General features: G+C 42.9%; 1 protein-coding gene across 1 annotated transcript; it reads right to left on the reverse strand.

Annotated features, from left to right (window-relative positions):
* Nucleotides 1-1,209: 1,209 nt before the first annotated feature.
* On the reverse strand, nt 1,210-9,232 carry LOC118944678 (proline-rich receptor-like protein kinase PERK2). Its single transcript, XM_036965028.1, has 3 exons — nt 9,165-9,232; nt 2,711-2,765; nt 1,210-1,695 (listed from the first exon to the last, which is right to left on the reverse strand). Exons 1-3 carry the CDS (start codon nt 9,230-9,232, stop codon nt 1,210-1,212), a joined length of 609 nt encoding a protein of 202 aa, XP_036820923.1.
* Nucleotides 9,233-14,856: the final 5,624 nt, after the last annotated feature.

Genomic DNA, 14,856 nt, shown 5'->3' on the forward strand with positions numbered 1-14,856 from the left:
TTCTCAATCCACTGAATAGACGACAGAGTAGAGACATATAACACTCACTGCCTTGTTTCAGAACATGGAAATTGAACACAATTGTATTTTCATATAAAAAAAATCAAGATTCACCAGTTACCAAGCATTTCATTCTTTGGTATAAAAAAAAGAAGTAAATGAAAGTGAGAGGACAACATCTAGAGAACAATGCAACCGGAAAGTCAAATAGTGTCTCATGGTGTGATCGTTCTCTGGACAATGATAAATGACCAGTCATATTTTTAGCAGAATAGTCCCAAGTGATCAGAAGCATTAAACCAAAGACTTAAAAAATGGTTCCCTGGAATCAATACAATTCAATAGCAGACTACAGTATCGTCCAGAGAGCTGCAGACCAGAGTACAACTGGAGAAATAATGAGCAGAAGAACCCTGCATCCTTGGCATCCAGACAGCTAGATATGATGTCAGAGGGACTTTTCACATGCTACTCAGGTTTCTGTTCCCTCTATACACTTTAGACACAGTCCCAGAGTTTAACAGCTAGCCACAAGCCATTGTTACTTTCACCAGAGCTCCCCTTTCAGCACTCTGCACAGACATTAACTTTTCATTTGTATCTGCATTCTGCACACATTTATTCCTCTATCACTCACCAGAGCTGTATCACCGACCTTAGTTAGTGCAGCAGATTAAAAGCCAACAGCTATACACTCACACTCAATGTGTCGGACCTCTGGTGGAAGAGCACTATGAATACATTACTACCGCCACCACAGCATCCAGCTCCCATCCAACTGACCTACCGCTGCTACAGCATCTCTCACAGCACACACACACACACACACACGCGCGCGCGCGCGCGCGCGCACGCACGCACGCACGCACGCACGCACGCACGCACGCACGCACGCACACACAAACAGCTAGTTGTCTCCCCCAGCGTACTATCCATCTGGTGTCAGTGTCAGCACCCCCCGGGGCCCAAGTCCCCTAACAGTAATTGTTTCTCTAATGTACATCTCAATTCAAGCAGCGCAATCACCTCACACAAACACACACACACACACAATAAATTCACATCATTCAAGCACTGAAAAAAAATACAATAATGTCAGCCAGACAGTTGAAGAGAGTGTGAAGTAGAGAGAAATACTTTTTGTGATCTGTCCATCACATCTGATTGAACTGCATTACCTAACACAATGGAGACTGACTGGCCCACAGCTCAGTTCTCATCCCTGTTGGCCACATCTGTGGGTGTAAAGGTGGAGGAGGAGGTGGAGGTGGAGGTGAAGGTGGAAGTGGAGTAGAGTTTGAATGATAAACCAAAAATTACAGAGGTGGCGGTGGGGGTGGGGGTGGAGGTAGGTGTGGGGTGTCGATGGGGGCAGAAGTGGGGGCAGGGGTGTGGGGGCAAAGGCGGTGGCGGAGGTGGGGGCAGAGGTGGGGGTGTCAGTGGGGGTGTCGGTGGGGGCGGAGGTAGGTGTGGGGATGGGGCAGAGGTGGCGGTGGAGGTGAGGGCCGAGGTGGTGGTGGGGGTGACGGTGGGGGTGGAGTTGACGGTGGGGCAGAGGTGGCGGCGGAGGTGGTGGTACAGATGGCAGTGGGGGTGGGAGGGTAGAGGTGACGGTGGGGATGGATTGTGGGTCAGGGACGGAGGTGGTGGTGGGAGTGACAGTGCAGGTAGAGGTAGAGCTGGCGGTGGCAGTGGCTGTGCAGGTAGTGGTGGGGGTGGAGGTAGAGGTAGAGGAGGTGGCGGTACAGGTAGTGGTGGGGGTAGAGGCGGTGGTGGTGGCGGTGGTGGTGCAGGTAGTGGTGGGGATGGAGGTAGAGGAGGTGGCGGTGGTGGTGCAGGTAGTGGTGAGGATGGAGGTAGAGGTTGAGGAGGTGGCGGTGGTGGTGGTGCAGGCAGTGGTGGGGGTGGAGGTAGAGGTAGAGGTAGAGGAGGTGGCGGTGGTGGTGCAGGTAGTGGTGAGGGTGGAGGTAGAGGTAGAAGTAGAGGAGGTGGTGCAGGTAGTGGTGGGGGTGGAGGTAGAGGTAGAGGCGGTGGTGGTGCAGATAGTGGTGGGGGTGGAGGTAGAGGTAGAGGAGGTGGCGGTGGTGGTGCAGGTAGTGGTGGGGTGGAGGTAGAGATAGAGGAGGTGGCGGTGGTGGTGCAGGTAGTGGTGGGGGTGGGGGTGGAGGAGGTGGCGGTGGTGGTGCAGGTAGTGATGGGGGTGGAGATAGAGGTAGAGGTAGAGGAGGTGGCGGTTGCGGTGGTGGTGCAGGTAGTGATGGGGGTGGAGGTAGAGGAGGTGGCGGTTGCGGTGGTGGTGCAGGTAGTGATGGGGGTGGAGGTAGAGGAGGTGGCGGTTGCGGTGGTGGTGCAGGTAGTGATGGGGTGGAGGTAGAGGAGCTGGTGGTGGTGGTGGTGCAGGTAGTGGTGGGGGTGGAGGTAGAGGAGGTGGCGGTGGCGGTGGTGGTGGTGGTGCTGGTAGTGGTGAGGGTAGAGGTAGAGGAGGTGGCGGTGGTGGTGCAGGTAGTGATGGGGGTGGAGATAGAGGTAGAGGTAGAGGAGGTGGCGGTTGCGGTGGTGGTGCAGGTAGTGATGGGGGTGGAGGTAGAGGAGCTGGCGGTGGTGGTGGTGGTGCAGGTAGTGGTGGGGGTGGAGGTAGAGGAGGTGGCGGTTGCGGTGGTGGTGCAGGTAGTGATGGGGGTGGAGGTAGAGGAGGTGGTGGTGCAGGTACTGTTGGGGTGGAGGTAGAGATAGAGATAGAGGAGGTGGCGGTGGTGGTGCAGGTACTGTTGGGGTGGAGGTAGAGATAGAGATAGAGGAGGAGGTGGTGGCGGTGGTGGTGGTGCAGGTACTGTTGGGGGTGGAGGTAGAAATTGAGGTAGAGGAGGAGGTGGTGGTGGTGGTGCAGGTAGTGGTGGGGGTGGAGGTAGAGATAGAGGTAGAGGAGGAGGTGGCGGTGGTGGTGCAGGTACTGTTGGGGTGGTGGTAGAGATAGAGGTAGAGGAGGTACTGTTGGGGTGGAGGTAGAGATAGAGATAGAGGAGGTACTGTTGGGGTGGAGGTAGAGATAGAGGTAGAGGAGGTACTGTTGGGGTGGAGGTAGAGATAGAGGTAGAGGAGGTACTGTTGGGGTGGAGGTAGAGATAGAGGTAGAGGAGGTACTGTTGGGGTGGAGGTAGAGATAGAGATAGAGGAGGTACTGTTGGGGTGGAGGTAGAGATATAGGTAGAGGAGGTACTGTTGGGGTGGAGGTAGAGATAGAGGTAGAGGAGGTACTGTTGGGGTGGAGGTAGAGATAGAGATAGAGGAGGTGGCGGTGGTGGTGCAGGTAGTGGTGGGGGTGGAGGTAGAGATAGAGGTAGAGGAGGAGGTGGCGGTGGTGGTGCAGGTACTGTTGGGGTGGAGGTAGAGATAGAGATAGAGGAGGAGGTGGTGGCGGTGGTGGTGCAGGTACTGTTGGGGGTGGAGGTAGAAATTGAGGTAGAGGAGGAGGTGGCGGTGGTGGTGCAGGTAGTGGTGGGGGTGGAGGTAGAGATAGAGGTAGAGGAGGAGGTGGCGGTGGTGGTGCAGGTACTGTTGGGGTGGTGGTAGAGATAGATGTAGAGGGGGTACTGTTGGGGTGGAGGTAGAGATAGAGATAGAGGAGGTACTGTTGGGGTGGAGGTAGAGATAGAGATAGAGGAGGAGGTGGTGGCGGTGGTGGTGGTGCAGGTACTGTTGGGGGTGGAGGTAGAAATTGAGGTAGAGGAGGAGGTGGCGGTGGTGGTGCAGGTAGTGGTGGGGGTGGAGGTAGAGATAGAGGTAGAGGAGGAGGTGGCGGTGGTGGTGCAGGTACTGTTGGGGTGGTGGTAGAGATAGAGGTAGAGGGGGTACTGTTGGGGTGGAGGTAGAGATAGAGATAGAGGAGGTACTGTTGGGGTGGAGGTAGAGATAGAGGTAGAGGAGGTACTGTTGGGGTGGAGGTAGAGATAGAGGTAGAGGAGGTACTGTTGGGGTGGAGGTAGAGATAGAGGTAGAGGAGGTACTGTTGGGGTGGAGGTAGAGATAGAGGTAGAGGAGGTACTGTTGGGGTCGAGGTAGAGATAGAGGTAGAGGAGGTACTGTTGGGGTGGAGGTAGAGATAGAGGTAGAGGAGGTACTGTTGGGGTGGAGGTAGAGATAGAGATAGAGGAGGAGGTGGCGGTGGCGGTGGAGTGTTATTGAAGTGGGGAGATGTTACGCAGCAGATCACCACCGCAGGTTGGCTTTACAAGCAGGACTCAAAGCAATTAGTGGATAATCCGCTCTATAAAGCCAGAATGAAAGGGTCCATTAAAGGGGGAATGATGAGAAGACATTTACATGCATATAGTTTAATATAGAGTTTTAAGTCTGCGTTAAAGAGAAAATTAGATGAGTGTGTAGGGAGCTATTCCTCTGAGAATGTTCACCCGTATCTCTCTCTCTCACACACGCACGCACGCACGCACGCACGCACGCACGCACGCACACACACACACACACACACACACACACACACACACACACACACACACGGTCTGATCCTCTACCCTCTCTGCAGCTCCTCCCACTGCTCAAAGGCAGCCAGAAACCACCAGGGACCGAGACGTGACAAACAGGATTTCAGACCCCACAATCCTCAAACCTCACAGCCAATTAATGAGGTTAATTGGTTGGGTTGATGCTAGATAGTGGCAATGACAGCTGAATCAAAGTGTGGACAACGACAAGATTTCATTTGGCTTTCAATGAACATTGACCCAATGACAGTTCCAATTGGTCTGGCGTTCAGGGGTTATTATGATTTCTGTTTCAACCCTGCTATCAAAACACAAACTGTTTCCTGTACTACTAGATCATCTCTAGTGTTACTGTACTACTAGATCATCTCTAGTGTTACTGTACTACTAGATCATCTCTAGTGTTACTGTACTACTAGATCATCTCTAGTGTTACTGTACTACTAGATCATCTCTAGTGTTACTGGACTACTAGATCATCTCTAGTGTTACTGGACTACTAGATCATCTCTAGTGTTACTGTACTACTAGATAATCTCTAGTGTTACTGGACTACTAGATCATCTCTAGTGTTACTGTACTGCTAGATCATCTCTAGTGTTACTGTACTATATTAATCTCTAGTGTTACTGTACTACTAGATCATCTCTAGTGTTACTGTGCTATATTCATCTCTAGTGTTACTGTACTACTAGATCATCTCTAGTGTTACTGGACTACTAGAGCATCTCTAGTGTTACTGTACTACTAGATCATCTCTAGTGTTACTGTACTACTAGATAATCTCTAGTGTTACTGTACTACTAGATCATCTCTAGTGTTACTGTACTACTAGATAATCTCTAGTGTTACTGGACTACTAGATCATCTCTAGTGTTACTGTACTGCTAGATCATCTCTAGTGTTACTGTGCTATATTAATCTCTAGTGTTACTGTACTACTAGATCATCTCTAGTGTTACTGTACTACTAGATCATCTCTAGTGTTACTGTACTACTAGATCATCTCTAGTGTTACTGTACTACTAGATCATCTCTAGTGTTACTGTACTACTAGATCATCTCTAGTGTTACTGTACTACTAGATCATCTCTAGTGTTACTGGACTACTAGATCATCTCTAGTGTTACTGTACTATATTCATCTCTAGTGTTACTGTGCTATATTAATCTCTAGTGTTACTGGACTACTAGATCATCTCTAGTGTTACTGTACTATATTCATCTCTAGTGTTACTGGACTACTAGATCATCTCTAGTGTTACTGTACTATATTCATCTCTAGTGTTACTGGACTACTAGATCATCTCTAGTGTTACTGTACTACTAGATCATCTCTAGTGTTACTGGACTACTAGATCATCTCTAGTGTTACTGTACTACTAGATCATCTCTAGTGTTACTGGACTACTAGATCATCTCTAGTGTTACTGTACTACTAGATAATCTCTAGTGTTACTGTACTATATTCATCTCTAGTGTTACTGTACTACTAGATCATCTCTAGTGTTACTGTACTACTAGATAATCTCTAGTGTTACTGGACTACTAGATCATCTCTAGTGTTACTGTACTACTAGATCATCTCTAGTGTTACTGTACTACTAGATCATCTCTAGTGTTACTGTACTACTAGATAATCTCTAGTGTTACTGTACTACTAGATAATCTCTAGTGTTACTGGACTACTAGATCATCTCTAGTGTTACTGTACTGCTAGATCATCTCTAGTGTTACTGTGCTATATTAATCTCTAGTGTTACTGTACTACTAGATCATCTCTAGTGTTACTGTACTACTAGATCATCTCTAGTGTTACTGTACTACTAGATCATCTCTAGTGTTACTGTACTATATTCATCTCTAGTGTTACTGGACTACTAGATAATCTCTAGTGTTACTGGACTACTAGATAATCTCTAGTGTTACTGGACTACTAGATCATCTCTAGTGTTACTGTACTGCTAGATCATCTCTAGTGTTACTGTGCTATATTAATCTCTAGTGTTACTGTACTACTAGATCATCTCTAGTGTTACTGTACTACTAGATCATCTCTAGTGTTACTGTACTACTAGATAATCTCTAGTGTTACTGTACTACTAGATCATCTCTAGTGTTACTGTACTACTAGATAATCTCTAGTGTTACTGGACTACTAGATCATCTCTAGTGTTACTGTACTACTAGATCATCTCTAGTGTTACTGTACTATATTAATCTCTAGTGTTACTGGACTACTAGATCATCTCTAGTGTTACTGTACTATATTAATCTCTAGTGTTACTGGACTACTAGATCATCTCTAGTGTTACTGTACTATATTAATCTCTAGTGTTACTGTGCTATATTAATCTCTAGTGTTACTGTACTACTAGATCATCTCTAGTGTTACTGTACTACTAGATCATCTCTAGTGTTACTGTACTACTAGATAATCTCTAGTGTTACTGTACTACTAGATCATCTCTAGTGTTACTGGACTACTAGATCATCTCTAGTGTTACTGTACTACTAGATAATCTCTAGTGTTACTGTACTATATTCATCTCTAGTGTTACTGTACTACTAGATCATCTCTAGTGTTACTGTACTACTAGATAATCTCTAGTGTTACTGTACTATATTCATCTCTAGTGTTACTGTACTACTAGATCATCTCTAGTGTTACTGTACTACTAGATAATCTCTAGTGTTACTGTACTATATTCATCTCTAGTGTTACTGTACTACTAGATCATCTCTAGTGTTACTGTACTACTAGATAATCTCTAGTGTTACTGTACTATATTCATCTCAAGTGTTACTGTACTGCTAGATCATCTCTAGTGTTACTGTACTACTATATTCATCTCTAGTGTTACTGTACTACTAGATAATCTCTAGTGTTACTGTACTACTAGATCATCTCTAGTGTTACTGTACTACTAGATAATCTCTAGTGTTACTGTACTATATTCACCTCTAGTGTTACTGGACTACTAGAGCATCTCTAGTGTTACTGTACTGCTAGATCATCTCTAGTGTTACTGTGCTACTAGATAATCTCTAGTGTTACTGTACTATATTCATCTCTAGTGTTACTGTACTATATTAATCTCTAGTGTTACTGGACTACTAGATCATCTCTAGTGTTACTGTACTACTAGATAATCTCTAGTGTTACTGTACTATATTCATCTCTAGTGTTACTGTACTACTAGATCATCTCTAGTGTTACTGTACTACTAGATAATCTCTAGTGTTACTGTACTATATTCATCTCTAGTGTTACTGTACTACTAGATAATCTCTAGTGTTACTGTACTATATTCATCTCTAGTGTTACTGTACTACAGTCATCTCTAGTGTTACTGTACTACAGGCATCTCTAGTGTTACTGGACTACAGGCATCTCTAGTGTTACTGTACTACAGGCATCTCTAGTGTTACTGTACTACAGGCATCTCTAGTGTTACTGTACTCCAGGCATCTCTAGTGTTACTGTACTACAGACATCTCTAGTGTTACAGTACTACAGGCATCTCTAGTGTTACTGTACTACAGGCATCTCTAGTGTTACTGTACTACAGGCATCTCTAGTGTTACTGTACTACAGTCATCTCTAGTGTTACTGTGCTACAGGCATCTCTAGTGTTACTGGACTACAGGCATCTCTAGTGTTACTGTACTACAGGCATCTCTAGTGTTATTGTACTACAGGCATCTCTAGTGTTACTGTACTACAGGCATCTCTAGTGTTATTGTACAACAGGCATCTCTAGTGTTACTGTACTACAGGCATCTCTAGTGTTACTGTACTATAGGCATCTCTAGTGTTAGTGTACAACAGACATCTCTAGTGTTACAGTACTACAGGCATCTCTAGTGTTACTGTACTACAGTCATCTCTAGTGTTACTGTACTACAGGCATCTCTAGTCTTAGTGTACATTTAGATAATCTCTAGTGTTACTGTACTACAGGCATCTCTAGTGTTAATGAACTACAGTCATCTCTAGTGTTACTGTACTATAGGCATCTTGTGACTTTTGTTCTTATAGCAGTTCAGAGGAGAAGGTCACTAGCTAGATCACAGGCAGGGATGAGTCTCAGGTTGGTTCCAGCGTATGAATGAAGAGAAGGATGCTAATAACAGAGTAGCAGTTTAGGACAGCTATAATCTCAGAATGCACGGTAATATAAGAATTGGGAATCTAGGACTAGTTTCCCAGGCTTGACCCTCCATGGTCTGACTAAATGAGGTCATAAACAACAGACATCATGACAGAGGAGCAGCAGAGACAGAACATCTAACAGCAAAGTACCCTTCCTGAGAGACAGTGGAATGCTAAGAATTTACACAGGGAGCAGTGTTTAGTCACACAGCAGAGGCATACTATACTGTCATATCTATGTTGTGATGGTGGTAGAGAGCTCCTCCAAGGGGAATAATACTGTAGGCCTACAACTGTGGCGAGAAACTTGTCCTCAACCTTGTCTGTCCTCCATCTCCCCAAGTGACCAGTAACCACATATAAACTTATTGAAAGGTGTCCCTTATTCCAGAGGTATTATAGTACATTGCCACTAATCTAATTGCTCACTGGAACATACTCCCTGGCCCCATTCAGTACGGGTTCTTATCAGGAGGAAAACACTTTTCACCTGCACTGGGTCATCTGTACGGGCTGCTGACGGTGAGGTCTGTGGGATTTAACTTGGGCTTGGTGCACTCTCCTGTCACTGGATCCATCCTCCCATTCCACCACCACCACCACCTCCACTCAGCCACAGCCCCGGTCTTAACCCCAGAACACAGCATGCTGGCAGCACAGCACAAAGGGCTATTTACTGAGCCTGTGTAGGGAGTTATTAAACTTTAATCCCACTAGCAAGCAGGATATTCCTGCAATGAATTATAGATGACATGGGTTACAATACCCTATATGACCCCTATTCCTCCTAACGCACCAAGATAGGGTTTAATTAACTGAATTATCAACTGGCTGTGTGGATACCGTTTCCCATAAAACTAGATGGAATTATTAACTGGCTGTGTGGATACTGTCTGCTCTAAAACTAGATGGAATTATCAACTGGCTGTGTGGATACTGTCTGCTCTAAAACTAGATGGAATTATCAACTGGCTGTGTGGATACCGTCTGCTCTAAAACTAGATGGAATTATCAACTGGCTGTGTGGATACCGTTTCCTATAAAACTAGATGGAATTATCAACTGGCTGTGTGGATACCGTTTCCTATAAAACTAGATGGAATTATCAACTGGCTGTGTGGATACCGTTTCCTATAAAACTAGATGGAATTATCAACTGGCTGTGTGGATACCGTCTGCTCTAAAACTAGATGGAATTATCAACTGGCTGTGTGGATACCGTTTCCTATAAAACTAGATGGAATTATCAACTGGCTGTGTGGATACCATCTGCTGTACACCAAGATGGAATTTCATATAAAAGAAAAGGAAGTTGGCGAGCTGAAAGAAGTGAGAGGGGAAATGTAATTCTGATGTGAATAACAGCTGGGGGTAGGATAGTGGTGGTCAGGTTGTGCAGAAACCTGTGTGTGTTGGAGGCGGGAGGCAGCAGGGAGGAGGGGAGAGTGTGCCTAGATGGGGGAGGCTGAAGTATACAGTGATAAGAAGGGAAAGTCCACTATGTATTGAGGTAGGACTGAATGCTTCCTCTCACACTAACGTGTCTCAACTGAAAGGATATATTTCTGGCTTCAGGGAATGTAACTGAACCATTGCACTGAACCATTATACTGAACCATTATACTAAACCATTATACTGAACCATTATACTGAACCATTATACTCAACCAATATACTGAACCATTATACTAAACCATTATACTGAACTATTACACTAAACCATTATACTGAACCATTATACTGAACCATTATACTGAACTATTACACTAAACCATTATACTGAACCATTATACTGAACCATTATATTGAACCATTATCTATTTGATTTTATTTCTTTAATCTTCATTTAACCAGCTAGGTTAGTTGAGAACAAGTTCTCATTTACAACTGCGACCTGGCCAAGATAAAGCATAGCAGTGTGAACAGACAACACAGAGTTACACATGGAGTAAACAATAAACAAGTCAATAACACAGTAGAAAAAAAGGAGAGTCTATATACAGTGCCTTGCGAAAGTATTCGGCCCCCTTGAACTTTGCGACCTTTTGCCACATTTCAGGCTTCAAACATAAAGAAAATTGTATTTTTTTGTGAAGAATCAACAACAAGTGGGACACAATCATGAACTGGAACAACATTTATTGGATATTTCAAACTTTTTTAACAAATCAAAAACTGAAAAATTGGGCGTGCAAAATTATTCAGCCCCCTTAAGTTAATACTTTGTAGCGCCACCTTTTGCTGCGATTACAGCTGTAAGTCGCTTGGGGTATGTCTCTATCAGTTTTGCACATCGAAGACTGACATTTTTTCCCATTCCTCCTTGCAAAACAGCTCGAGCTCAGTGAGGTTGGATGGATGGAGAGCATTTGTGAACAGCAGTTTTCAGTTCTTTCCACAGATTCTCGATTGGATTCAGGTCTGGACTTTGACTTGGCCATTCTAACACCTGGATATGTTTATTTTTGAACCATTCCATTGTATATTTTGCTTTATGTTTTGGTTCATTGTCTTGTTGGAAGACAAATCTCCGTCCCAGTCTCAGATCTTTTGCAGACTCCATCAGGTTTTCTTCCAGAATGGTCCTGTATTTGGCTCCATCCATCTTCCCATCAATTTTAACCATCTTCCCTGTCCCTGCTGAAGAAAAGCATGCCCAAACCATGATGCTGCCACCACCATGTTTGACAGTGGGGATGGTGTGTTCTGCTCTGTTGCTTTTACGCCAAACATAACGTTTTGCATTGTTGCCAAAAAGTTCAATTTTGGTTTCATCTGACCAGAGCACCTTCTTCCACATGTTTGGTGTGTCTCCCAGGTGGCTTGTGGCAAACTTTAAACAACACTTTTTATGGATATCTTTAAGAAATGGCTTTCTTCTTGCCACTCTTCCATAAAGGCCAGATTTGTGCAATATACGACTGATTGTTGTCCTATGGACAGAGTCTCCCACCTCAGCTGTAGATCTCTGCAGTTCATCCAGAGTGATCATGGGCCTCTTGGCTGCATCTCTGATCAGTCTTCTCCTTGTATGAGCTGAAAGTTTAGAGGGACGGCCAGGTCTTGGTAGATTTGCAGTGGTCTGATACTCCTTCCATTTCAATATTATCGCTTGCACAGTGCTCCTTGGGATGTTTAAAGCTTGGGAAATCTTTTTGTATCCAAATCCGGCTTTACACTTCTTCACAACAGTATCTCGGACCTGCCTGGTGTGTTCCTTGTTCTTCATGATGCTCTCTGCGCTTTTAACGGACCTCTGAGACTATCACAGTGCAGGTGCATTTATACGGAGACTTGATTACACACAGGTGGATTGTATTTATCATCATTAGTCATTTAGGTCAACATTGGATCATTCAGAGATCCTCACTGAACTTATGGAGAGAGTTTGCTGCACAGAAAGTAAAGGGGCTGAATAATTTTGCACGCCCAATTTTTCAGTTTTTGATTTGTTAAAAAAGTTTGAAATATCCAATAAATGTCATTCCACTTCATGATTGTGTCCCACTTGTTGTTGATTCTTCACAAAAAAATACAGTTTTATATCTTTATGTTAGAAGCCTAAAATGTGGCAAAAGGTCGCAAAGTTCAAGGGGGCCGAATACTTTCGCAAGGCACTGTATATAGAATGGTGTCGTCTGCGTAGAGGTGGATCAGGGAATCACCCACAGCAAGAGCAACATCATTGATATATACAGAGAAAAGAGTCGACCCGAGAATTGAACCCTGTGGCACCCCCATAGAGACTGCCAGAGGACCGGACAGCATAACCTCCGATTTGACACACTGAACTCTGTCTGCAAAGTTGTTGGCGAACCAGGCAAGGCAGTCATCAGAAAAACCGAGGCTACTGAGTCTGCCGATAAGAATATGGTGATTGACAGAGTCGAAAGCCTTGGCAAGGTCGATGAAGACGGCTGCACAGTACTGTCTTTTATCGATGGCGGTTATGATTTGTTTAGTACCTTGAGCGTGGCTGAGGTGCACCCGTGACCGGCTCGGAAACCAGATTGCACAGTGGAGAAAGTACGGTGGGATTCGAGATGGTCAGTGACCTGTTTGTTGACTTGGCTTTCGAAGACCTTAGATAGGCAGGGCAGGATGGATATAGGTCTGTAACAGTTTGGGTCCAGGGTGTCTCCCCCTTTGAAGAGGGGGATGACTGCGGCAGCTTTCCAATCCTTGGGGATTTCAGACGATATGAAAGAGAGGTTGAACAGGCTGGTAATAGGGGTTGCGACAATGGCTGCGGATAGTTTCAGAAATAGAGGGTCCAGATTGTCAAGCCCAGCTGATTTGTACGGGTCCAGATTTTGCAGCTCTTTCAGAACATCTGCTATCTGGATTTGGGTAAAGGAGAACCTGGAGAGGCTTGGGCGAGTAGCTGCGGGGGGGGCGGAGCTTTTGGCCGAGGTTGGAGTAGCCAGGCGGAAGGCATGGCCAGCCGTTGAGAAATGCTTGTTGAAGTTTTCGATAATCATGAATTTATCGGTGGTGACCGTGTTACCTAGCCTCAGGAGTTGGAGCTACAGGATGCACATTTCTGCCTGAAGTAGCTGGCCTTAGCTTTCCTGACTGACTGTGTGTATTGGTTCCTGACTTCCCTGAACAGTTGCATATCGCGGGGACTATCTAAACCATTATATTGAACCATTATACTAAACCATTATATTGAACCATTATACTGAACCATTATACTGAACTATTATACTAAACCATTATATTGAACCATTATACTAAACCATTATATTGAACAATTATACTGAACCATTATATTGAACCATTATGCTAAACCATTATATTGAACCATTATACTGAACCATTATACTGAACTATTATACGAAACCATTATATTGAACCATTATACTGAACCATTATATTGAACAATTATACTGAACCATTATATTGAACCATTATACTGAACCATTATACTGAACTATTACACTAAACCATTATATTGAACCATTATACTAAACCATTATACTGAACCATTATACTGAACTATTACACTAAACCATTATATTGAACCATTATACTAAACCATTATATTGAACCATTATACTGAACCATTATACTGAACTATTATACTAAACCATTATATTGAACCTTTATACTAAACCATTATATTGAACTATTATACTAAACCATTATGTTGAACCATTATACTGAACCATTATATTGAACAATTATACTGAACCATTATATTGAACCATTATACTAAACCATTATATTGAACCATTATACTGAACCATTATACTGAACTATTATACTAAACCATTATATTGAACTATTATACTAAACCATTATATTGAACTATTATACTAAACCATTATATTGAACTATTATACTAAACCATTATATTGAACCATTATACTAAACCATTATATTGAACTATTATACTAAACCATTATATTGAACTATTATACTAAACCATTATATTGAACTATTATACTAAACCATTATATTGAACTATTATACTAAACCATTATATTGAACTATTATACTAAACCATTATATTGAACCATTATATTGAACCATTATATTGAACTATTATACTGAACTATTATATTGAACCATTATATTGAACCATTATACTGAACTATTATACTAAACCATTATATTGAACTATTATACTAAACCATTATATTGAACTATTATACTAAACCATTATATTGAACTATTATACTAAACCATTATATTGAACTATTATACTAAACCATTATATTGAACCATTATATTGAACCATTATACTGAACTATTATACTAAACCATTATATTGAACTATTATACTAAACCATTATATTGAACTATTATACTAAACCATTATATTGAACTATTATACTAAACCATTATATTGAACCATTATACTAAACCATTATATTGAACTATTATACTAAACCATTATATTGAACTATTATACTAAACCATTATATTGAACTATTATACTAAACCATTATATTGAACTATTATACTAAACCGTTATATTGAACTATTATACTAAACCATTATATTGAACCATTATATTGAACCATTATACTAAACCATTATATTGAACTATTATACTAAACCATTATATTGAACCATTATACTGAACCATTATATTGAACCATTATATTGAACCATTATATTGAACCATTATACTAAACCATTATATTGAACCATTATATTGAACCATTATACTGAACCATTTTACTGAACCATT

This window comes from Oncorhynchus mykiss, chromosome 27 (assembly GCF_013265735.2).
Source record: "Oncorhynchus mykiss isolate Arlee chromosome 27, USDA_OmykA_1.1, whole genome shotgun sequence".
NCBI lineage: Eukaryota > Metazoa > Chordata > Actinopteri > Salmoniformes > Salmonidae > Oncorhynchus > Oncorhynchus mykiss.